We start from the raw sequence: 27231 nt of genomic DNA on the forward strand, positions 1-27231 counted from the left end.
AGTTTAACGCAATAGCGAAATCCGGCCCCTAGTGCGCACTTCAACCACTAAGTGCATACTTAGTATTGTTACAAACACACGCACACAGACACACACACGCGCGCGCGCGAATGGTACAGGTTTTCGATCTAAAGCAAGAGTCGCATGGCCTCCAAGATACACGCCGCGCGCTTGCCATCTCGGAGGCCATGAAGAGTCTCACAATGCCTCACAGATGGCAGCACATTATCTAGCGTTTGCTGTTGCTTGATCAACGCCTCCTCTGGAAAGCCGGCGTTGGCTTGATATATTTTCCGCTAGATGGACATAGTTGTCCATTTTTAGAGCTGTTTGAAAGTTTGTGTGTGTTTTTAGCGGCGATGGCTGCACTATCCCGGCCTTTTTCGACGTAATTTGATGGCCTCCCAAATGCGCCTACAAATCGCCGAATGGGCTCATTTTCGTCGTGGCACCTGTCGAACAACATGCGTTAAGGAGACTCCTTCCACTACATGGAATTTATGTAGTGTTTTTTCCGGAAGCAGATGCAAGTGATATCGTGGCTTAGTGGTAGGACACCTGCTTGCCACGTGAACAGCCTGGGTTCGATCCTCATTGGGACCGAAAATTTTGTTCTTTATTTTATTTGCTTCTTTCTCGATTTTTCGCTCACGGACGATTTTTCGCTCACAACCAATGGTGCCGACACCGACGCCGACGGCGGAATTTCTGCGACACGAGCTCTCTGACGCTATCGCTTTAAAACACTAGGCGAAAACAAACATGTCCATGACTATGGTTGCACGAAGCGTCAAAAGATGGCGAAACCATCGTCGGATAACCTGGTAACCTTTTTGCGTATACCGGGATACTGTACAAGCTAAAAACCCCTCGTGATTTTGTCGTAGCGGTTATACAATCTTATCTAAATTAAATATAACTTAAATGCCGTTATCATCACCATTTCGTGGTTTATTCAAACGTAAAGGTATCCGTTTACGTACGTACGTAAACGTTTACGTACGGGGAGCTAAAACTTTTCTAAAACATGTGTTCCGGTAACACGGTAATGTTAAAATTATATGTGCAAGCTAAATGTCCCTATTAACGTGCGTATCTCTCTCTTGTGTTTACAAAAAGTAGTTTCCTTACGCCAGCCCGCAAGAAAATGTGGCCCATGCATCGACCCATACAGGGTGCGTCCTGCAGGAGGGCAACGGTTGCGCACCGAGAGCAACCGTTGCCGTTCGTCCTTCTGTTGCTCTCTTCCAACCTAACACTAAACGGTTACTCCCCGAACTTGAGACATGTCAGCCATCTTGTTCCAGTTGGTCTTTTGGGGAGTAACAGTTGGTCTGTAGGACTAAAACCCGCAGTTACTCTCTTTCTTTCCATTTTTGGCTTAGAGTGTATTAGGCTTTTGCACGTCTTGCGCCAACCTAAAAACACGTTCGGAGTGCATCACATCGACATTAATAACTTAGTTCTCATTTAGGCAGAAAACAGAGCACTTCTTTCTGCAAGCATTTTTGCACATTCCCGGTCGCTGCGTACCCTTACTGCAAGTGCCATTTCTTTTACGAACGAAAACCATGAGATAAAACAGTGCACTGGCTCTTTGGCGTGGAATAGTTGACTTCCATGGATAATTATCGGTTTCGACATGAGCGGTGATCGGATTATGCGCGGTGCACCGCCCATCAGCAGCAGCGGCTACGGCGTGCAACATCGCCGCCAAAATCGGCTATTAAAACCGTCATTTATCAGCGGTGACGCTTGCCTCATCGATACACGCGTACGAAACATTTAGTCGCATTGTCCCACGCATGGCTTAGTGCAGCTGGAACTAGTTATACGGTCATCAGTCACCCGACGAGTTTGAGGGAGCCGCATATTCGCCCTCCGGAACAAAGCTGTCGTTGACACGTTTCTTTCTGCCTGAAAACTCATTTAAGCGGAATGGGAACCCCCCAGAGAAGTTTAGCAGGCGTTTTGATATATTTATCCATCCTCTAGTTGCTGTTGTAACATCTTAGTCAGTCGCGAATGCTTGCACAGGATGTGTGCCTCGTTAACGGAAGCCTCAGTTCAGTAAAGTTTGCCGCCCCTGCTTCTTTATCGCGCATTAAAGTTTGTTTTGTCAAGGAGGCCATCTAAATGGGGTGACAGCGCAGACGTAAACGGGACAGCCGGTAATAACAGAGACCCTTTATCGTCGTCCCTGTTTTTCTTCTGAGCTGTAAACCTGAGATCATGAATCACCAACCAGCCCAATGGACAGCCGTGTCAGGAGATGGGACAGCGCGCATCATCCGTGAAACCGCCGCGTTACTTGAAAACAATTGCCTTATAAGCTAGGCTGCGACGTTTTAACTATATGCAGTGAGACTTCCGAATGTTGTTTCCACGCGAGAAGCTGCCAATTGTACTTTGCCTTTTACAAAATGACGTCCTTTGCCGTGGCCAGTTCCACGTTGAGAGTGTTGCTGTCACTATATAAGCGCCACTATCTTCGCAATGCGCACGTACGGTCGCGCCGCGTAGTGGCCGCCGAGAGCAGTGCTTCAGAGATTAAAGGGGCAGTGTTGTCGTGTGGCTCTCGACGGGTGGACGCGTTTGAGTTTTGTCAATTATTTCTGAAGTATTACGGGCCAAAACACAGATATGATTATGGAGCACGCCGTAGTGGAGGGCTGCAGAAAATTTAGACCACCTGGAGTTCTTTAACATTAGCGGGCAGGGTGTCGGAACGAATTGTTTTTCGTTTGGGTTTTACTTTCGTTCCACCGCAAAAAGTTCCGTTCCGTTTCTGTTCCGGAACGAAAAAAAGAATTGTTCCGTAGCAGTTCGTAACGGTATTTCTTCTATGAAAATTTTGAAGTTAAGGTAATGTCAAAAGACATTGCATTTTTGATGTAGTTACTTGCCCTCTTCTTAAGAAAGTTGGACAAGGGTAAAACACGTTTTTCAGAGGAGCGGAAGTAACTGCACCACGAATTCCTACCAACTAGCACAAAGCAGTATACCCTTCAAAGTCATAGTATTTATTTTCTCAAAAGTCAATTACGATTTTTTAGTGAGCTCACTGCTTTGTGTCAAGGGAGTGAGCACGATCTCAGAAGCAGCACCTCATTGAGTGTATTCTCTGATGTGCGAGACTGCTGTTCTGATAAAAAGATCGCCAGGCCTGCGCGGAACACGCAGCACAGTCACAGCGAAAGCTGGAAGAGCGGACTTCGTAGAGCCCATTGTAGAGTCCCTTGGGGCAACTAATGCAAGCACACATGCATGCTACCCGCTACGCCACAAATCATCGTAATTTTTCTGAAGTAGCGAAGTTCCCACTATGCCATTTTTCGTCATTCTTTAGAGAATCGTGGTGCCCGCTACGCATGTGTAAGACGTTATGTGCAGTTTGTGGTGTGGCTGATGATGATGAAGACTTATGGCTGAGCACTTTGCAGTGGGTGGGAAGCAGTGTTGCGCAATGGGCGCCTTCATTGCATTCCAATTCCATTCCAGGCAATTAGAACTTGCCGCAATTACATTCCTTTCAATTCCTCGGAATGAGAAAACTTAGCCCATTCCCACTCCGGGAATGACCGGGCAGTTCAAATCCATTCATGTAATTCTTCAACGTAGGAAAGGCATCTTGATAGTTTATCGAGTTATGAATGAACACCCCACAAAGCTGATGAAATCAGATGCATTAAGAACGCAAAACACGTTACCAAAAACACCAAGGTCGGGGGATAGTAGCGTGGTGACATATCTCGTGCAGTACAACCACCACCCTACTAATTCGCATAGGGGCAGGCCTCCCGCTACCTATAGTATTTACATGGTCAGCATGTTTGAACGAATGGGGATATTCTAATATTGTGTAAGTCTAAACGTGTTAATGCTAAAATGACGACATAGCGTATTTTTGTGCTGACAAAAGTAGTATCCAAGAAGACTACGCAGTTTTGCCACGCGTCTGAAGAGGTCGTGAATATGGAGAAAGCTAAGATTTAGTTCATGGTGCACAAAACCCTCTAGATCTGCTGGTATTAGTTGGAACAGTGCACCGCTCGGGTACCCTGTTCCTTTGCATCGAATGCGGAACACTCGGCCGCACTGCTCGTCAGCACTCACGCTTTTGAAGCGCGCCTCGCAAGCGTGGATGGGGTGAGGAGAACTTTCTGTGTTCGCCTGTGCGCAGGTATGCAATGTCTTCCTTGTCGCAAAGGTTATTTACGTGTGTCATGTGCTGCACTGCTCGAGAGATAAAGATCAGGCTGTGCATACAATATTCGTCACATTCGTGTGGGGCCATCAATGGGAACCAACGCGCAGGGGTAATTTCTTTCTCCCTTCAGTATCTGCTGGGATAATGCATATGTTTGAACACTAACTTATTATGCCTCGGTTTGTAGTAGGAGCGTAGCTTATGAATGTACCGTCCTTGTAATCAGCCAAGACATTTTAAAAATACCGCTTTATTGTTAAATTCGGGTCTCTGACTTACTAATGTTTGAAGCTTCAAAAACAGCACGTCGACGAAAACGTGCTCTATTTTCGGAAAAAAGTCGTAATTCCATTCCCATTCCATTCCTCCAAGCGTTGTCCCCATTCGGTTCCCATTTCATTCCGCGGCCGCGAAAATGTGGAATGATTCAGGAGCCATTTCATTTCTAGAGTGGCAACTCCGCAACACTGGTGGGAAGCATTAAACCGCACACTCTTTGCGCAATTAGGATTGTATGATGACTGGTTCTTATTTTACTCTTCTGCCACGCTATATTGCATATGTTAACACGATTCCTTGCCCGACATGACGCCTGTATAGAGTATTTTTGCGAAGGACTTACAAGCACCAGCGTGGCACCGTGTTGGAAACTCGACTGCCACGCAGAGGGCGCGGGTTAAAATGCCATCCGGTTCTAGAAATTTGTTTATCATTTCATTTTTTCCTTATTTCACGCGATAGCGGTCACGGACACCGGCGGCGGCGGATAACCATCGCGCCAAAATCGGCTGTTGTGATCTCATAACAGCTTTCGCTGTAACAAACTTCAGCGCCGACAATGCCCTCTCCACTTTGGCCTGCGCGACAGGCGCACAAAAGGCCACTTGCGTTAAGATAAGCATCTCTGGTTGCCACTGTTTTCGTTTTTCGCACAATTTCAACATACCTTTGCTTCGGAATTCCTGCCTGAGGTACGCGCTAATACTGTACCTTGAGATATGCACATTGCATGAGCTCAGTGGTTCCTGATTGCGAAGTTTTCTCGTGAACCGACAAACGATTGAAAAAATTTCGGTTTCACTCCGCAACGAAATATTAGATAAAGTTTCGGTTACGTTTTCGTTCCGGTCAAAAATATCGTTTTTTTGTTTTTCGTTTTCGGTTTTCGTTCCGTTCCGACACGCTGTTAGCGGGCCTCTTGCATTTCGCCTCGGTTTTGTTTTGTTAACAGGCTATATGTCACTGAAAAAGAAAAAGAATAATACTTAAAAGCAACACAATGTGGCGTGCTTCAGTGCAGCAACCGCGCTGCGAAAGATGCATGAGCTCCATTTCTCAACACTGGGCTTGCATCATACAAATACAGCAGGACTGTGTAGGGAAGTGTTGACGCCCTACTACAAATTTAATAACATTGTGCGGGTACACAGGTTCAACACATATTGCACGCGCTCTTTTCTGAGGACAATACTGCGCTCAAATTCGCATTTGCTCAATCGAATTAACTGTGATGACTGACAGGCCTGGCCACCATTCGGTGCTACCCCCTGCCTAACTTTGTTTTTGTGTCAGTGGCAGACGAAGTATAAAGGAACAAGATATCGACGAAGCGCTGTAGTGCGTTTTTCAACTTGCCAGGATCATTGCATCGGAGCGTAACAAGGTCCGCAGTTGCTCGCTAATCGCTAGCTCTGTAAGGCACTGACGCTTTTCGAAAGATGTCTAACTTGAAGACACGATCAGCGTATTTTTGCTGGCTTAAGCGTAATACGTTGCACTCCAGCCATAACTTTTGGTTCTAGATACGCTTCGCGTCGCAAAAATCCTTGAGGTGAGGTAAAGCGCGTCATTCGCCGTAAAAGAACAAGCACGTATGCACTTTGGTTGTGCGCGCCCGGTATTTACGCGGGGCGTGAAGGTGAAGCACGCTGTGGACGCATGGGCGGCCACAGCGGCTGCAGCCTACGAGAAAAATTTCACGTAAGTGGTACTTATGCTTCCGTCAAAATTAAACTTCAGTTCATGAGGCTTCCCTCTAACGTGGCATGTCTGTGAGCATTAATCGTAACTGCGTGCACACTGCATTTCCGGACGCCACAGTAAATAAGATGGCTGCAGCGTTCACAACTTCTTCGCCTTGGACTACCGGATCCTTTTTTCGTAACTCTCAAGTTATCCCATAATGGTTCCTACCAACAGCAGCTTTATAAAAGACAGCAGCATTTCGCAGTCGAAATTGATAAATTCTGAAAAAAAAAAAGAATATACTCGGCGCTCTACGAGAAGAATGAAGTAATGATAACAATGATAATAATGATAATAATAATAATAATAATAAAAGCCCGACGTGCTACTACACGAATGCGAAGTCGAGAGTTCCATACTCTCTCGTTCCGCCATCTTGGATAACATCATACCTTAAAGCAAAAAGGGACACTGCAGGAACAAGGACATAAGAAGGGAGGAACCGATTGCACCACGTGCCTTTTTTGTAACGTATTTATGTGTGCTCTTTCAATAAACCTGCAGTTGCGAGTGTGCGCTTTGTGTCGTGGGTACCTGCCTTCTTACGTCCTTGTTACCGCAGTGCGCCTTTTTGCCTTAAGATGTGAACCGTTACCAACTAGCCCAAATGGCTGTTTTGCTACAATATACATGGATAACATCGCGCGCCACCTATAGCGCGTGGGCGTTGCGAAATATGTCTGTCTGTTTACCCAGCACAATGTCAGCTCTTATGCTGTGGCACTGGTGTTTCTTGGATGTCCTGCTACAGTTTTCTGCTTCATTACGTAATCTATAGAGAAAACAGCCTGTCGCCGAAAACACATGTGGCGCATTCCCACCTGAGAAGCGAAGAGAAAGCGAAAACGCCAGAGTGGCCGCAAAACCATGTTCGCGCGCTTCGAAAACGTTCCGATTTGTTCTGCCTCTGCTGCATGCCGTCACCGCCGCCGCCTTAACCACTTCGTGAATGCATTCTAATTTGCACGTTTCCTGAGCATTTACTTTCGTGCCAAATTGAAGTTATGCATGTAAAATACGGAAAAGAAATAGCTTTCACCTTCTCAAACCGTTGTTTCGGGAGATGCACCAGCAGAAACTACATAAGCGGACACGCCAGCAGCGGCGGCGGCGGGTTCACCCGGCTGTGCAAAAAAAACATGGCTGATCCCTCCGTCATAGGAATCGGTATAACACGAAAGTGAAACGTGTCTTCACAGAAGTAGTGCTTATTGTGTAATGATATATCAGAGCTTGTACAACGTCTATTCGTGTTTGGCAGCTATAGCACCGTTTGACGTGAATGCACCCATGTTGACAGCATGTCTCTATCGCGACGACTAACGCCCATGATCATGATTAAACTGTTGTGGTAGCTGACGGTGTGAACATATATTTGGACACAGCGAAGCGTGAATCACGCGTAAGGATGATATCAACAAGCTCATAATCAACACAGGTACCCGTTATGCACTTCTTCAAAGCGTCGTCAATTAAGGAGACAAACGGCACGGTGTGCGCTTTCTAGTAATGGGTAGCCGACGCCTGTGCTCATGCATACATAACACGCACTGCGCTTCAGCAACGCGGGAGGTAGAGGTTCGTAGCCTGAGCCGCAAACGCGTGCGTCCCGCTGGCCTCTGTCTCGCAGGCGCTGCTCTCGCTCCACCAAGGCACGACATTCACCCGTCGAAATCGCGTCCTTTCTGCAACGCATATTGCAGCAGTTTTGTTAGTCGGTGCTCTCGCAATTGAAGCAGTCGGCGGCGGAAAAATCCCGTTGGTCCACGTGGAAGATGCACTACCGCACTACTCCGATGAGCCGACGCGCGCTAACACGAAGCCAAAGGCAAAGAACGTAACTGCGTCAAGGGTGTCTCGGCGACGCCAGCGCGGCCACTCTACCTCTCTGGTATCGAGACGCTTTAACCATGACCTCAGATATCGCGTGCAATCTCGGAGTAAGCGCTAGTAAGTGTCGATCGTGAAGTATTACTTCTTTTCACCTCTCACAGACGGCGGCACCGCCCCGCTCCGCCCGCCGCGAAAGAGAATGTGTGAAAGATATAACGCGCGTTCGCGCCGTGCCTAGCATCTCCCGATATGGCTTAGTGGGTAGCGCGTCGGGCGCTTGCCGTCGCGGCCGCAACGTCGTGGGTTCGATTCCCAGCGGGGTATTATGTTCTTGGTTTTTTTTCTTTCTCACCCGTTGGTGTCCATTTTATCAACGTCATATCCGTGACGGATGTACTTGGTGGACCCCGGCATAAAACACTTTCGTGTTAAAAAGGGAGACACGTTGGGGCACGCCGACGCGCTGCTTCTACTTCCAATCTTCTCGGCAACCTTAAACCAAGCCAGGCTCTCGAGGAACGCGTGCTGGTCGAGGCTGTGAGTTTTGTCGTGCTGCACGGGTAGTTTGCAGATGCGCCTATGCGAGCCACCGCCGACGCCTTCACCGCCATGTTGAATTATCGGCCGGCTGTGTATTTACGTCACGTGCTTTACGCTAGCGCAGCCAAACTACGGCGCGGAAAGGCGGTCCGCTTTCGCGTCGGGCTCGCCGCGCGGCTTTGCGGCCGCTTAGGCAGCGAAGCGAGTGAATTTTCGGTGAGTTTTGCCGCTTTCGCCCCCTTCGAGACCAAGTTTGAATGCGCCGATGCAGGTAAATCCCTGGGTTTTACGTTCTAGAGCAACGTTATGAGGCAGGTCTTAGCACAGTACACCGCAAATTAATTCTAACCGCTTTAATGAGCGCCTAAATACGCGGCTGTTTTTTGCATTTTCTCCCGGTGAACATGTGGCCGCCATCACGGGTCAACCTTTCCGCCGATTTTAACGACAGGAGAGTGCACTACACCACACTAAATGACCACTGAACGAACGAACACTTATGTCTCGTTCGATGCCATCGGAAATTTCAGGAGTGAGTAACATGTTAGCTTCTATGACCATCAAAACGATTCCGCTTTTCCATCGTCTTTAGGTTGCATTAGATATCTGCAAATAAGGTTGTGTTAGATATTTGCAGATAAGACTGGGTTCAGCCATCTTTCTTCAAGGTCTGTCTTTAGCGTCCGCAGGAGAGATTCACACATGGCAAGAGTCAGATATCGCAGCGGCAGCCCACTGACAAAACGCGAGCGACCAGCGTGATATCGCGTGCGATGCGGAACCCATTTTCCATTTGCCGTACTCTGAGAAACACTTCTTCTCTCGAGAATTTTTCTTTTCTTTTTCGCTGTGCTGAGTCAAAAGAAACCAGTCATTTTTTATATATGCATGCGAGATACGTTGAACATGCATAATTAGACCGCCAGTCTCTAAGGTCCTGTCAAGAGCAGCCAATGCCATATCACGTAAGATTTCTTTTTTTAATTCGCTTAACACTTCAGGCCAACGGGTCGCTCTTTCCAGTACGTGCTGAAAGGGTTAGCTAGATGATTCCTTATGTCTTGGCAAAAATGCACAATCGTGGTCATTCCTGCGTAGCCCTCGCATAAGAGAAGCTGCTATCGAGAGTACGCAAGAATGCATTGAAGCATGTTTCGGAGAGAGAGTGCCTGCAACGCTTAGAAAAAAAAGTTGGTGGGGTTCAAGAACAGCTGGGCTAGAGGAAACGTTTCGTGGGGCGACACGGCCGTTTGACGCTGTCAAGCGCGCGAATTGGAGGACCGCGAGAAATTGTCACCCTCGCGTGTCTGAATCGCGCTCCACGACGCATGTGCCTTCCGAAGAGCGAAAGTAGAAGCATTGCGGAGTAGCTGCACTGATGCAAGTGCATCAATGCAGGCAGAAGAGCGTGTGATGCGCGCTGCCGTCCTCGTTGACGGATCCCGATTCAAGCTTCGCTCCTGTGCTATTCATAGCGAAAGGGGCTCCTTTCATTGTCGTTTCTCGTCGTCATTCATTTTTTTGTTTAGGCATTGTCCTCGTAACGAGGACGACTTTGTGAATGTAAACACGTCGTTCTATAAGGCAAATGTCTTGACCTGCTCTATGAGCGTAGTTCTTAAAGTGTCCTTCTTTTCGAGCGGTCATCGTTGACGTGAGCGACTCAAGGATCTGTTGACATAAGGGAGGACGAAAGAGAGAGAACGCGAAGAATGACTGACATAGAGCGAGATGAACAACGTGGGGGAAAACAGGACGCTTTTTGAGTGCGCTGTTTTCCGCGAGTAGCAAGACAACAGCGCTGCGTGAGTGTAGCTCGCGGCGTCCTAGAGGTGGCGTCCGTTCGCCGATCACCTTGTTGGTAAGGCTCGCGGTGAGTGCGTTAGAAACCAACTGCTGCGTCAGTGTCATTCGGCGACTGCTGCGAAAGGTGGCACTGCTACTTGTCGCACAGCACACTGTGGCGCCAGCCACGCTGTTCAGATTGTTCCCTTGCGCACAGTACAGTGCGATCTGAGCTAAGCTCGTGCTGAAGCGAGCAACCGATGTAAGTGCCCGAGCGCAGGCCCAGCGACCCGGAGGTTGCGCGAAGCAAAGCACCGAGGGGGCCCTGCCGTTTGCGCCGGCGAAAGAAGCGTCTCTGTCGCCGTGACGACGGTGCATATATCTCCTAAATTAGTTTCCTCATACATCGGGAAATCAATACAGCTACCCTGAAATTTCGCAATGCGGAGCATCGTGGTCTGCGATTCAAGACATCTCCTAAAGAAGTTCGTGAAGGCTGCTCTGTTTCGCGGCTTATCTTACACAGCGCTAAGGCGAGCTTCAAGTGAAAGACAAGACGGGGCTTGAAACGATGAGAAACCATTCCACAGCGAATCTTGCTTCAGTTTCAACAATAGGAATCCAAGACTTCATTTTGCACGCCCGTGCATCCCTTGTGAAAATGGCTATGTTCTCCAGGTGTACTGTATGTTTCACCGAGGCCGCATGGGGACGAATGTGTCCCAGTTGTCGAAATTTGGCCACTACTCTGATATGTGTCCGATGTTTGACTACCCTGAGTGTGCCCTGTTTTCAATCTTGCTCTGGTGCTTTGACTCTTCAAAGGACGTTTAAATATAGAAGCAGCGTAAATTGGGCGAAAAATTATAAATTTGTACAATAACACATAATCAGTTGAATTGCACGCACACAAATAGAATAGCGCAACTTGCGACAGCTTTGATCAGTTGTATTCATTGCAGCCGACCTTTCCGTGTTTATTTATTGATTTCTTTACGCTTCACCTCGATTGCCTTTGGGCAGTCTGCAGGGGGAGGTGGACATGCGCCACGACATGACATAATGAGCAGTTGATAAAACAAAACACGAGATAATTCAAAGAAAAACAATAACGCGTAAATTATATTGAATTGCACAAAATATAAAAAAAAAACACCACGATCATACATATTAAACATCAGAACGCTTCGGCATAGTAACCCATTCTTATTGACAGTATTAATGTGGGCGCTGTCACTGGGAGAAAAAAAAAGTTCACTCTGAGTATCATTGATGATGTTGTCTGGGACACGATACAAAGAACGAACCACCAGAAGTTTGTGTTTTGTACGGGTGTTCTAATATTTTCCGTTAATTGTCTAGTCGAATTGAGACGGACGGAATAATGGCATTTCTATTATAGCAAGTACTATGAAGAAATTTAAGTTAGGTCACCACCTTCGAGAAAAAAAATTACACTTTTAGTTCAAAAGTGTGGTTTCGGCTTGTAGGGCCTGGTAAACTTAAACTTTAAAGTGATGAAATTGGCAAAAATGTAAAAAGTAAAATTTATAAAAATCAACATGTGCCAAAATATGCATGTTGCGCCAACAATGCCAACAAAAAAACTGTTCAAACGCGACTTGGCGGGTGAGGACAATATCCTGTGCGTCTAACCTCCACGATCACAATATCTCTAAGCTAACGTGCGTCACCATAAAAAGACTGATAAAGTTGATATTTGGCAGGTTTGTTTTGCATACAATTGTCCATATTACAAAAATTTACCGGTAGTTTTCAATCATTCTGCTTGAATGCACTGTTGCACCTATAAAGGAACAGCACGACAAATTTTATGTGAAGATATCTATTACAAGGAAGATTATCACTGTTCGCGTAACTGTAGGATGCAAAAAAGGTACGTTTTGAGAAAAATAGGCTTTAAATATTTGAGCCGAATGCCCATGTAACAAAGAAACATTCAATATGCCTGAAATTGACCAGGCTTATAGCTTGGAACCTGTTTTGAAGCGGCGCATTCTCCTTTTGAGCGAGCTCAAGCAAGTACGTTTTTCCTAGCTGGTTTTACGTCTCCAGCTGATCTTCTACGTGCTCCACAGTGGTTCCACGCTTGGTATATTGATCCTCTAACTGCGTATTAATACTGCGTATTAATACTGCGTATAACAAGCACAAACCAGCCCTTCAACTTAACACAGCCTCCAACTGTGGCACACGGGGAAGCTATTTTTCGGAATGGATAATTACACAAAGTGACCGATTTCATCGTCAACGCTCGCCGCAATGAAAACATCACTAAACAGACTTGCAGTGATTATGACGGCGTGCTTCTACTACCAAAATAAATGTTGAAATTTTGGCAGCAATGATTGAATGCTTAAATGACATAAATCTGGGGAAAGTTATTTACATAGACAAGTTCTTTTTTTTTTCAATTTGACCTGTGTAATTGCCGCAAATATTGCGCCAGCGTATGTGAAAGTGTTCAAGGTCAGCCTTGCTTGCTCAGGAGTTCAGTAACCAGAAACGTAGGCGCAGTTGCAAGAGGCAAAACTAATTTTGAATAAGAAGTTTAGAAATAGTGCTAGAATATTGCATGGAAAGTTTTCTAATGTAACTACAAACAGCTGAATATAAGCAACAGCTGTGTTTCAAATATTTAATCGGAGAGCCTGACGCGCTTAATAGCGAATACGTCCGCACCTACGCGAAATAGGAGCTCGACGGCGCGCTAGGCGGTACTCTTGTATTCCCTCTGAGGAAGAGCTGGTGAACGCGCGGAAAGTTTTCTTTGAGCCCACTCATGGCGATGCCGTGCGGCATCAGAGGTAGCGAGACAGTCACTCATCTTCAGTTGTCGATTACGTTCAGAAGGCATTTCCGAAAAAGTCATCTTCCTTTGCGCTGGAGCTCACACCGAGCCTTGGTGTCCACAAGCCGAGAAGGTCCCGACAGCTCGCATTTGACGGTTACGAGGAACTTGAAATTCGATAGCAAGGTAGCCGAAACTATCAATTTAGTAAACTTCGGCAATTTGCTCCCCGTTGCAATTTCGCCCGTACAATAAAGGACCCCGTGCGGGGTCGCTTTGTCAACGTTTGGCGGGCCGACAGCAGTCTGCCGCAGCGAAAAAATAACGTCTGGGCGAGGTCTGAGAAAGGCTCCTACAAGACGGCTGAATTTTGTGTAAGACTGCGAGGATAATGGAAATTCAAAGTAACGAGTAACGTGACAGCTCACGTTACCGAAAAATGGCAACGAAAGTACGTTAGCCGTTACAGTTCCGAAATAGTAACGAGTAGGTTACTAAGTTACTGAAAATGTAACGCGTTACCGGTAACGCCGTTACTTGTAACGCGTTACCGCCAACACTGGCCACCAGGCGTCAACGTGGGTGCGCATAGGCGGTGCTATCAAACACAAATAAGCATTGTGCAAGGTCTCGCACATTAATATACAACTTCTTCTCTGAGGACACCTCTCACTTTCGTGTTATACCGATTTCTATGACGGAGGGATGAACCATGTTTTAGGTGCAAGGCTGCTTTTGCTCGGGGCTGTGTCCGGCGGCGGTGGTGGAGTCCTCGCTCCACTGCGTATGCGCGTACTCTCTTTCCCACTCTCCTCCTTTACGCAGGTGTTCGGTCGCCTTCTCTCCTTTCCTCCCCCGCGCTGCAGTCGCGGCGCATACTCTCCTACCAATGATGCAGCCACGCCGCAGCCAGATACATCCTGTAACCCACTCTCGCCTCTCCCTCCCCCATTTCATGTGCATATAAGCGCGTGCGCTCGGTGGGCTTCCGTCATTATCGCTTCGCTCCCGTTCAGATGAGTTGTAACGTCAACGTCGGAGCCACTAGTTCACTCGTCGCTAACGGAAAGCAACGCACAAACACAACGTGATGATAACACAAACGCTAAATACAAAACTCACACACTAACGGAAACGCCGAGTGAACGTAACAGAAACTTGGTGTGAACCCCCAATGCCGCTTCACATCCCCTCATGGTTCCCTTGAGTGGGAGATGGTGTAATTTTTTAGAACAAATGGCGATAAACCATCAGGTCCAACTGCCTTCGATGTATCTATCTGCCGTTTTAAATTTTAAGACATATTGCGTAGAGCGTCGCAAGCTTGTTAAGTACAATATCCAATATCTGTGAAGTATATGATGTTCTAACCTGTTGTCCTCACCAAACAACTGTTAGGTATATGATGTGCTTTGTCTTTGATCAAAGTGGTTGTTATTTCGACTTGGCCGGCCGCTTGTCGCCAGGTCACGCCTTGTAGGGCCTTCATATCCTCATCAATAGTTAGGCTACTTGGAACTTTGATAGCACGTTCGATTATGCTTTCACTAATTCTAGAGCTATTTATATTTGAGCTGTGGTGTCCAAAAAACATTAGGGTCCAATAAAGTAGGTAAAGTCATGATTTGGGGGCCGGCGCACTCCACCTACGAAAACCTTGCGACTGTTTCCTCTAGACTTAACCCAGACTGTTCATTCAAGTTATTATTACATTCTATAAATGCAAACACAGTTGAATTTTAAGCTGTAGTTATCAATTATCATGAGTTGCTGACGTTATTTTCAAATGAAATGGGCACTACATTGACGCTCCTTCGGGTAATCGTGCAGCCAGGCGGGTATGGTCTCGGCATACAGCCATGCATGGAGGCGATATCCGGTTGATGGAAAATGTCCTTATTAAGGAGACATCCGTCTTTTACGCATTTCTAGAAAAGGTTTCATACATACAAATTTTCTTTGCTTAACGTTAAATTGTGCCCATCTAAAAACCAAGATGCTGCAAACAATAGAAGCCCGTCAGCGCATGAAGATGTACAAGTGGATGGCCGTAGACTCGACAGCAACGTGTTGTGATGTCCAAGTGCGTACGGTGAAATGTTAAAAGAGCTTATGGAGCTGAGCAAACGGAATACGACGCACGCCAAAACGGTCTTACTCCCGTGACACCGTGTGGCAGTGCCCTTGCGACGACCACTCGGCGGGCGAGCTGACATGCCCGAGCAAGGATCTCTCATAGCTGCCTAAAGCTGATTTCTTTGTGCCGTTCTTGTCATTCACAGATTCTGCAGTAACGCAGCCAAAACGCAGTATGGCCGGTTGTCGTCCTGTTCCGAACAAGACAAAGCAGACACCGATGACACTGGTGAGTGGGAACTTCATTGACAGATGTAAGAGCAGCGCAACAAACGAGCACTTGCGTAGAACACACATGCATTGTTGCGCTCTTTTTATATTTACGATGGCATACCAGCATGCGCAAGCCTGCACACTTGCATCAATAACTATCGCCTACAGGCTATTTATTTGGTGATGCATAAGGTTACCGCAAAGTAGGCGTTGTCTTCCTTATGAGTAGCGTTCCAGAAGGCGAGGGGTGAAAGACAAAACTACGCTTAACAGCAGTACCCTACATGAAAGCACCAGTGATGTGCACGCGGACAAAATAACCTGCCGAACAACAGCGCTTAATCCTTTGTGCGACAGCGGGACACATACGTCCCACTTTTTCGTAAGCAGGAAAAAGTTTCCCCACATCACCCGTTCCGATTAGCGCAACGATAAGCCACTGATATCTTGTCTAAGTCTTGTCGAAGGGCGGAAGTAGTGTTACAGTGACAGATCAAACGTCTGAAGTATTTTCTGCAGTAACAAATCGGTAGGAACAGTGCCGCCAGAAACAAGTAACATTTGCCGCCGCAAATTCCACCAGGAGCGCTTGCTTCATGGCTGTGAGTGGTACGTCGCGAGCGCGGTGAAAATGAATGCGAGACATCGTAGCCACGTGATTATATAACCTTTAGTTCTTCGTGCGTGTCTGCATATTCTGCGCGATTAAGCTCAAAGATGAATCGTGCCGCTCGCCGGCGTTGCGGCGTGAGCACTGCTCCTCGGCATTAGCAAACGCGGTGGTTGGACCGGATCTTCGCCGCGGGTGTCTGTCAATTAAATTAATTGACGCGCGAACTCGGGAACAAACTCGTTGATTCTGAAAAAGCCCCAGTTCAACTTGTGACTGTCATAGTTCCGATGTGCCTCTGAAGCGTTTCATGCGGCTGACGCTAAGCAGCAGCTTCTTTGCATATAAAATATTTTGGTCAGCTTGCACTACTCGTGCAAGGCTAGAGCCATCAGAGGAGCTTGTGATCACCTAGCTTCTTCCAGCGTTTTACGTGACTCGTGTACTCAATCTGCTCGGTCTTCTTTGGAGTGATGACCACGTCAGTTCGGTCTCAATTTTTATGGCATGAATTAGATAGGTCTTAATTAAATACCATGATAATGAATTGGCCTGTCTTATGCGCTAATGTCTTAATTACACGGCTCATTCCTAGTTAATGATGTCTTAATTAGTGAGGGGCGAATTAGCATATTGTTAGTACGATTCTAATTAGCATCACGTTAGTGGCTAACTAATTAAGTTGGTTGTAATTACTGCCTGCGGCCTATTTAGCGTCGTATTAATAAGCATAGTCTTAGTTAGCTGGGTCTTAGCCTTACACAGCTTTCATTATGATGGTCTTCAAAGATGTAGCTTATTTAGCTCGGTCCAAGCATGACTTTGCTTAAATAGCTCGGTCATAGTGTGCCCTGACATAAGTGGCCAGGTGTACGGCCCAGCCGATTAGCTAATCAGCCGGGCGCACGTGCTCGGAGAGCGAGCAGATGATGAATAAGAGGATGAAGTCTGCTTGCTTGAAATACGAGCGCGTTACGTAGACAAGGAATTAATAACACACAGACAAGCGCTAGCCCAGTCAGCCATTTTGACAACAGGATGAAGAGAGCGCGCTCCGGCCTAGCAACGCGCTAGAAGGTACAGGCGCGTTCAAAAGTATACGGACCACGGGATCGCGTGGCGGAATGCATCGACGCGCCATCTACCGACGCTGCGCCTGCTGTCGAGAGCACCACTGAAGCAGCGGTGCGCATGCGCGTCCCTACGTATCAGATGGCCTCTCATGTCGCTCTGTCTGACGTGGTTATGGCGCTCGTAGACAAAACGTCAACTGGGTGTCGGTTTCGTTGCTCCATCTAATCTGCGCCGTCGTTTTACGAAGCGGCTGCGGCGGGGGCGGCTCAAGCGCCGTGCGCGCGTCGCTTTTTACACCGGTCAATCAGCCTAACTAAGCATCGTAGATCATAGTGAAGCCAAGCATACATGATTAAGTTTCTCAACCCAGCTCGTCTCTGTCGCATTAAACCATGTTAAGCTTAGATGTGCCTAGTTAAGCCAAAGTAAGTGTAGGCGAAACTGATTAAACCTAGTTGAGCATGGTATCTCGTAATAAAGCCGAGCATAGCTAAGTTCATTTAAGCAAATCCCAATTAAGCTTAGCCCAGCTTGCCGTTTTCATGTTAGGCCAAGTTGACCTTACATGAGCGCAGTTGAGTCGAGGAAAGTATAGCCAAATCTAATTAAGCATACTTTATCATTGTTTCACCCGATATAGGCAAGCATATTAAGCATAAACAAGGCAAGCCTACTTGTGACCAATTAAGCCAAGTCGAATTCCCCATCAGCCCAATGAAGCCAAGCTCAGGAGGATTACTCTTGACCAAGCTGAGACTAATTAGGATCATTAAAGACTAATTAGCGTTAATTATGGTACTAATTAGGCCTATATCAAACCAAGCACACCCTAGATATTCAAGTTTCACGTGGCCTATTTCCACAACGTTAATTAATCTAATTAGCTTAATTAAGCGGTGTCAAGCTCCTCAATGCGTCTTCTTTCGTCCAAGGGTATGTATGGCGCCATTACTGATGAAGAACCACTACTGACGCCACTTTCAGAGTCTACTATTTCAAAACTGTAATACAGACGACCTTAAGAGCTATTTGCAGCGCGTGTCGATGAAAGTTATCGTCTGCGCTCATCGCTGCCAGTGATCACGAAGATAGGACATCGGGCTAAGCGTGCGACCACGCAGTTCAATAAAGGAATTGTTACGTCATATGCGGCTGAAGGCTTCAAAATATACCTCTAATTTGTGGCTGGGAAACCCCGTCATTCATGGGTGAAATTATCAGGCGGAACAAACTCAGACCTAAAGCGCAATCTATATACGCGCTGGCGCCCAACGGACAGCTTTTTTGTCGATGGAAGCTGTCGCAAAAGGTGCACGCGCAAACTCAGGATTTAGTTGCCGTCTCCTGATGGCGCATTCTTTGCTATGTTTTTGATTTTCGTAACCTAACCAAATGCATATTTTCAACCAAAAAAGTCGAAACAGGACACTTTAGGGCTAAGTATCCAAGATACCTTCATTTCCACCGTCCTCAGTTCGGGTTATATCGGTGTAAATTCAACTCGAACTGGTAAATGAGCAAAAAATCATCCTGAAGGACCACATTCATTGCGACGTGACGTGGTTATCTCAAGCAGTAGCGAATACCAGTCATTATAATGAAAAATTTGGTGTCTTGTTTGAATCTGGTGAGCACGGTACAGTTTTGCAGCCTGTTTGTGCTGTGTAAATTTACGTGATTAATCTATATGAAACACCTCTGCCGAGAGCGTCCTATGCGGCAAAGAAGTTTCAATACCATGCTGAGTTAGGCGTAATTAGAGAAGGTATGTCACATGACACGAGTGTCGCGGGTGAGCTTGGTTCGATCTCACACAACACAAGGAGACGTAATTGGACCTCTTCCTAATTACCGCTACTTAGGATTAACTGAGTTTTATTAGCTTCAGCTTGGTCAGCGGTAATGCTCCTGAGCTTGGCTGCAAGGCGCTCACAGGGAATCAGCTTCGACTGCTTGAAAATAACACGATTAATTTCATTTGCTTAATTACAGCTAATTACGCTCTGATTTAATTTGGAAGTGCCATGCTCAACTGTGCCTAATGAGATTCATATCTACATATCTTGACACCGCTTAATTAGGTTAATTAGTTTTATTAACGTTGAGGAAATAGGCCACGTGAAACTTGAATATCTAGGGTGTGCTTGGTTCGATATAGGCCTAATTAGTGCAATAATTAATGCTAATTAGTCTTTAATGATCCTAGTTAGTCTCAGATTGGTCAAGGGTAATCCTCCTGATCTTGGCTTCATTGGGCTGATGGGGAATTCGACTTGGCTTAATTGGTCACAAGTAGGCTTGCCTTGTTTATGCTTAATATGCTTGCCTATATCGGGTGAAACAATGACAAAGTATGCTTAATTAGATTTGGCTATACTTTCCTCGAAACAACTGCGCTCATGTAAGGTCAACTTGGCCTAACATGAAAACGGCAAGCTGGGCTAAGCTTAATTGGGATTTGCTTAAATGAACTTAGCTATGCTTGGCTTTATTACGAGATACCATGCTCAACTAGGTTTAATCAGTTTCGCCTACACTTACTTTGGCTTAACTAGGCACATCTAAGCTTAACATTGCTTAATGCGACAGAGACGAGCTGGGTTGAGAAACTTAATCATGTATGCTTGGCTTCACTAGGTTCTACGATGCTTAGTTAGGCTGATTGACCGGTGTAAAAAGCGACGCGCGCACGGCGCTTGAGCCGCCCCCACCGCAGCCGCTTCGTAAAACGACGGCGCAGATTAGATGGAGCAACGAAAGCGACACCCAGTTGACGTTTTGTCTACGAGCGCCATAACCACGTCAGACAGAGCGACATGAGAGGCCATCTGATATGTAGGGACGCGCATGCGCACCGCTGCTTCAGTGGTGCTCTCGACAGCAGGCGCAGCGTCGGTAGATGGCGCGTCGATGCATTCTGCCACGCGATCCCGTGGTCCGTATACTTTTGAACGCGCCTGTACGTGGCGACCGATTACACACGCGGCCTCGGCGATTAGCTCGCGCCGCGGTGCTGTAAGGCGCTCGGCCGGAGCCAATCTCAGAGGCCACGGTGCTGATTATTCTAAAGTATACTTAGTGCAGACATTAAAGGCTTGGAAAAGAATTTACACAGCCCGTACCTCTAAAAAATAACATTAGTAAAAGTTTCTGACACTCTTTTTTGCATGGGTGCACTTCTGCACTCAGTGGAACGAAAAACAAATGAAAAACAAATAAAGTTTCGTCAGACTCGGGCCATCCTGTATAGCACCCAATGCTTCGTCTTCACAATCATTCCGTCATCGCGGATTCAATATCTGAACTGCGCATCACTTTGGCAGACACACGGAGAAGTCATGCATGGTCTAAAAGAAAGCGGAAACACGATACCAGATTACGCGACGCGTTCGGCAGGAAGCGTGGCGGACCCATCTATTGCTCTTTGTCTCTGACTGTCTAGCACATCGCACACTGACTCCTCGAACCAGCAGTAAAAGGTCTGCCCGACCAGGCACATTAAACGCCGACCACTCGGATACCGCAACGAAACACGTCGCCCAACGTCTGCTCAGAGTTTAATTCAGGAATGACAGTTATCGACCCCATCCTTGGTTTTTCTATAGTATACGTGAGTAGGCTGGGTTTTTTATTGTTTGTTTGGGCGCGATAGCGCTCGCTTCCTCTTGAATTGTCGATATTTTGGCTTTAGTAAGTTGTCGCATGTGCCAGTCTAAGCAGCTTTAACGTCAAAGTCAGGTAGTGCTATAGCCTCGGATTCTCGCTAACGCCTTTGTGTACTAGGCAGCCGAGTTTCGTATGAAAGTTCAGTTGAAAGTTAAGCGCCGGTTCGGTGTGTCTCTTGTTTGCGTCCCCGCTTCTTTAGCGCTCCTTTGTTCCGCACCAAGGTCAAATAAAGAGAGCTTCGTTGTGACTACATCCCAGGAGATCGGCCGCCTATCCGACACTGCTCATAGACCGCCTTCCTGCCTGTTTGCTTTCCTTGTGGAAGACGGCTCTACGACCACGGCAAGAGCTCGGATTTTCAGCTGGGGCTGGTGGGCCGATCTTGCCACGGCATAATGCAAAGAGGCGCCCCGAGCGCCAAGGAGCAGAAAGCCGTTATTTTAATTGATATTTCCTCCATCTACCCATCCATCATATGGGAGGCAGGCACGACTGAGAATATTTGGGGACCCTGAAGCTTTAAGCTTCACTTTTAAGAGTTGCACGCGATAGCGAAATCCGCACGCGCACACGAACGAACACACAAACATACACGACACACATGTAGTAACGGTGAAGGTTTCCGTCCTCTTCAACAGCACTTTTATGACAATTCTGGCAGCACTGTTTTGTGTGTCTAAGTTCAAGAGAGTATCGCGCGACGCTGCAGTGTTGGGATAAGCTATAAACAATGCCCTGCGCCTCTGTTCTATCTGCGTTCGTACACGTTGAGTTCACTCACTGAGCACGCGCACACACACACTGCCATGACACTTTCAGTCACTGCAGGAAAAGACATTGGGAACGCACAGAATCCACCACACGCGTGTCAACAGCCCTGTGGAGTGAAGGAACGGCGAGCGTGACATTTTTTTTCGAAGTATTGGTGCACCCTCTACGTGTCTGCAAGAAAATGCGCGTACAAATGTGTGTGCCCTTTGTTATGGGTAACAAGCGATGCACCCACTACGTGTTCGTAAGCGAACATCCGCGCGGCATGGCCATGTCATCTTTCGGAAACGGCGGGGAAACCGCGCCGAACCATTACAACGCCTCCAGGAGATGGTGCGACCACACCGCGCGCCCGTCTCTCTCGGAAGCGGCGGCAACAAGAGTAGAACGCGATACGGTAATCGGGCCGTGCTCGTATCGTCTTCCCAATCGCTAGCCTGCCATCGCTTTTCGGCGGAGACCTAAACCGCGCCGCAAAGAAACCGAAAGTGCGGACGCCCTCCAGCTCATATGCTTATTTGCATCTCCCTCGAATTTTCGTTCACGGACAATGCTGCTTTTTCACTCACAACCAAAGAATCAACCGCCGCTGATACCCCACTGGAATTTCTGCGAAACGAGCTCTTCAGCGCTATCGCGGTAAATAAGTCGCTCTACGATCTGTAGCACTTCACACGTTTAAAGACAAAAGACATTACGCATGCAACGGCTTTGCATTGGTCTCTCAATAATCTAAGGAGTGGCTCTACCGGCTCAGTGCATATGTGCGAGGTTAACAAGCCATTTCAGGGTTTCCCTAATGAACAATGTGCCTATTTCACGGTGAGGGAAAAGCTTGCGTCCTTTCGCTACTCGAGAAGACGTTAAACATTATCATGTGTTCTTCCGCGCACGCCGCTCGACCTCTGAGACTTTTGTTCTAGTGATTACAAATGCAGACGCTCGTACTGGTGTAAACTGCAGTGCTGTATACAGCTTTAGTTCCATCTACTTCGTCGATGTGGCGCCAGCGACATGCCCATATGCACGCCGAAAGAGCACGCACGTTACAACGGAAAATCGGCTAGAAGATTGCTCGCATTACCATGTTAGATGCCAGTCTGCAGCTGGACATTATGTTGCTGTCGATGTTTTTCTGAAGTCCTGTTGGTTTTACTCGTGTTGGTAACGCATGCCTGACTTCACGTACCTATTTCGAGGGTCTTTCAAGGGGATTACTTTGTCCAGAACGGAGGTATGTGTATGGGCACTGGCCTCGCTACAAGCAGTTGCAGCCTTGAAGAAGACAAGTCCACTTGTCCAAACGCCGGCTCCAGCGACACCCCATGTTGACGAATTTTTGATCCCTTTAAGCTTCTATCTTCCCCAGAACTTCTGCCTACTTAAAGTACGACACATGAAGCGTTCGGTTCCGAAAAGCAATGGGGCGGCCATAGAAAATTGCTTGGACATTTCAAGTTCTTCTTGGAGTCGTCCGTAGTGGCCTTTCAAGGGGATTACTCTGCCCTGAGCGGAGGTGTGTGTATCGGCGCTTGCCTCGCTACAAGCAGTTGCAGCCTTGAAGAAGACAAGTCTGCTTGTCGATTTAACAAAACTTGAAATTCGGTGAGATTGTGCATAGCTGATGGGAAACTTTGTGCGCAAGAAGCAGACAATCACAAGACGCCCGTCCTGTCTATCTCGTCTTGTGAATAGTCTGGTTTTTGCGCAGAAAGTTTCCCACCTGCTTGTCGATACGTCGGCTCCAGCGACACCCCGTGTTGACGAATTTTTCATCCCTTTGAGCTTCCATCCTGCCCAGAACATCGGCCTACTTAAAGTACGTAGCGACTCGATGTTGGCGTGGTGTCACTAGGTGTTTGTAGTGGGCCTCACGGAAGGTCAAAGTATGCGGGTCGTTCACTGCGTGGACGACGTTTTCGTTGTCTTCAAGCATAGGTCGGCAAGCTCACTCATGAGTGGACTAACTCATACTCACTGAGACTCTGATTGAGCCGTGAGTCTGAGTAAGTCAGGTTGAGTAATATTTTCATGAGTCTGAGTCCGAGTGAGTTCGGGTGAGTAATACTTTAGTGAGTCTGAGTCCGAGTGAGTCTAGGTGAGGAAACATTTGGTGAGTCTGAGTCCGGAGTGAGCTCAAAGGGCAAAATATATTTCATGAGTCAGTCTGAGTGAGCTCCACATTTTTTGCTGACCTATGGCTCCGCGCCTTCTCACATACGAGTGCAGTGCATCCTGTGGCTGTTTGGATTAAAATTGAAGAGCTTCGCATTGACGGCTGAAGAACCCACCGATGACGTCGGCCTGGAGCTCATCTTGCGCCCCGAACAGTTGTTCTGGAAGTACTCGCCCCGTTTAAAAAAAGAATTTATTGCCGCTTTCTTCAGCTCATTCAAGGGCCGTCGAAACGGGACATTGCCATGTCAGTCTTCAGGAATACCCTCAACCGATCCTGCCCGCGTCAAGTCGGCGCTAGTTTTTCTGCGCATGCTGACGGGTTGAGTAAGACAAGATTTTCCCGCACCCATGTTGTTCAGTCTCGGTAAACTGCTCCTGGACGAAACACTATCGCGAAAACCCGTGAACGAACGTGAAGTGATTGAACGGAACACGTTTGCAGTCATGCGCTACATTCATGGAGCCTCCCATCGGCTGAAAAAGGTTGCAGTTCGAGTAGGGCTCTCAGTTGTTTTTAGCGCACCCAATTAACTTACGTGGATTGTGTGGCAGAGTGAATGTGCAAGAATCTACTCCAAAATCCTGCGTGAAACGGCACGCATGGTGTTTCGTTCAATGCCAATCGAAGGTAGAGTATGACTGAACGCTAACTTGTGGGAAGCCATACGCTGGGCAAATAGGCTTTTACCTAAGCGACCGACTACGAAAGTATGCACGCATCATGAAGGATGGAACATGCAGGAAATCTCGCTCAGCATTGTACGAAGTGGAGTTGAGCGCTACACTTTGATCGCATTAGGGTTTGAAAAGATAAAAGGTATAATGCGCCGGAGAGATCTTCGAAACACTTGTGTTCACACGCGCAATGACTCATTCATAAGCATGGCCTCCGCAGCTTTGCTGAAGAGAGTGCATGTATATCTTGCAATCTTCGCGCATGTGCCATAATTCTTTTTTCGGAGGTCTGCCCTTAGGCATAATAATTATTGATTCAGAAATGCACGTTGTCTTTAAAAAATGTTTTTTCTGCGAGAACGTGTTCCACTACTGCGGAATAAACTCCTTGTAAGCACCTATTTTGTCGCTTCTATTCCTAGCGCTGCTTTCAAGTCTCACTGTGTACCGAAGCCCGTATCAGCACGCCTTCTCACGTGTAGCACTTTGCTTACCTTGTTTTGCCCTTGTGTCGTGTTCGCGTTGCAGCTAGGTTGCTCTATATGAAATGTCAGCAAGGCCACATCGTTACTTCGTGATACCCACTGTTTATCCTGGAGGTTCTGCTAACCTGGCGCACCTCGCGTTGAGCTCACTCCTTTCCTTCTCGCCGTTCGTCAGCGGTCACGCGAGCAACCGTTCAGGCGGACCGTTGGTCAATGGAATGCTGCGTCCTTAGCAGCAATTCCACGGATGATGGCTTTGTCGAGAAGTGCCCCACAGACTAGTTTATCGCGTGTGCATTAATCACTGATGTCTTAGGTTCAGCTCTGAATAATGATGTATCGCAAATTAACAGCGACAAAAGCAAAGCAAATGATCGCACACACACAGCGCCGTGTGTTCACGTGACTTGCCTGCGTCCCCGTTTACTTGGCTACAATATTATTCAAACGTGCCATACCAACAAGCCCTCACATCAGTACTAATGGAATTCATAACTTTTGCTAGCATTGCTCAATAACAAGACATCATTATGTGGCCACCTGCATTTTAATATGTGCCGATCCCTGGTGAGGAATTAGCTATCATGTGGATGTGACGGACGTGATGCACCAGCCAATGAGTCGCACAGTCCTTTCTGAGATGCAGCCGAACATGTCCTTGTACATGTGTACTGTGCCGTATCATTGTTGCTTTATTTACCCAATCTGCGGCAAACTAAAACGTCCTTTGAGAGAGATAGACACGCGGGTGGAATGTCGCCGTTTACGTAGCGGTTCTCGGATTACTTTGTGTGGATCGTTCAGGAGCTTCAGACCTTGAAGGCATTGCTCTCCAGACTGGGCAAACGAAATTCCATGGTCATTGCCTGCAATCACTTGATGGCAGATGCTATTAGGAATGTCATCTATAACAATGTGCGAAAATTAGTTATATTTGAATGAGCTGAAGTGCACATTGCAGATATTGATAACTGTTATGATAACTTTAGTAGACGCATCTGCTTGCTAATGTACATAAATTGTCCCCTGTTCTTGCATAGACGCGCCACCTCACCTAACATTTCGCACTCTGTGCAGATTCACAGTTCTCGGCATACAGCAACAACTCGTCACCGACACTGAGTCATGAGGCACACGACTCACCGTCTCAGGACTCTAACCAGTCGAGCAACCTGGCTCAGCAGCAGCAAGCTCCGCCAAGCGCTGCAGACGTGTTCAACATGAAGATGGCCAGTGTTAAGAAGACCTCGGCGCAGATAACCAAGCAGCTTGTGCAGGAGACGCTCATGGACGAAGGTACCCGCCCTTTGTAGCTAACAGTAGAGAGTTTAACTGCGGAGGCCTCCTAGCGGTTTGGGTGCTGAACTCTGGCGTTTCTTTGTTCTCTCCTTTGGTCTGCTGGCGAGGAGAAGCGGCCCCAGTACAAAGTAACGCATTATTGCATGGACCCAACGGCTACTGGGGGTCCCTGCACATGAAATTTCTACCCGCGGCCGAAATTGTCATGGCCGTGGGTATAAAGTGTCATGGCGCATGTCGAAACAGGCCATACCTCTTCTGAACATAATAATATTAATAACTTCTTTATTTCCATCAGCGATGGAGGAGACTGCGGGTAAAAGTTGCTTGAAAACAAGCAACTTGACAGAGGCCCGCAGCCACCTCTACAATGCAGGCAGCGATAGCACACATTCATAAAAAGAAAAGAAAATCATACAGAACACATATTCACTATACAAATATATTGAAAAAGATTATACAATTTCATACAAAAAAACAGCCACATCATTAAGAAAGAATGAAGGAAGCAATACTTTACTCTTATTTACTATGCGAGAATGGGTTGATGAAGTGTTCGCGCAGTGTTCGTGCAGAAGTTACCTGCAATACAATGTGTAACTTATGAAATGAAATTAAAAGGGTTGGTAACGTGTATGATATTCTCTGCATAGAATAATTTGCCCGCGCAGTGACCACCTTCCACTGTTCTATGTAACGAGTGCCATATGAATGCGTGTTTTTAGCAAGATTAGATAAGTCATGGAAAAACTTTAAGTTTTCTTTTATTTCTCGTTTAAACGCTAGACTTAACTTATAATTGTAAAGGTTAAACACGGAAATGTTGTTTCCTTTCAAAAATAAATCTGAAGTACGGGAATTATAGGGTATATTGAAAAGTGCTCGTACAAACTTTTTCTGCAGTATATGAAGTCTTTCA

General features: G+C 46.9%; 1 protein-coding gene across 1 annotated transcript in view; it reads left to right on the forward strand.

The window, feature by feature from the left end:
• Window positions 1-27231, forward strand: part of LOC119395187 (uncharacterized) — a 123239-nt gene that overhangs the window by 77000 nt on the left and 19008 nt on the right. Inside the window, exons 2-3 of the mRNA XM_037662465.2 lie at window positions 15488-15570; window positions 26091-26309. Coding sequence (XP_037518393.2) covers window positions 15488-15570; window positions 26091-26309 — 302 coding nt within the window. The remainder of the gene's footprint in view (window positions 1-15487; window positions 15571-26090; window positions 26310-27231) is intronic.

The sequence above is a fragment of the Rhipicephalus sanguineus genome, chromosome 5 (assembly GCF_013339695.2).
Source record: "Rhipicephalus sanguineus isolate Rsan-2018 chromosome 5, BIME_Rsan_1.4, whole genome shotgun sequence".
Classification (NCBI taxonomy): Eukaryota; Metazoa; Arthropoda; class Arachnida; order Ixodida; family Ixodidae; genus Rhipicephalus; species Rhipicephalus sanguineus.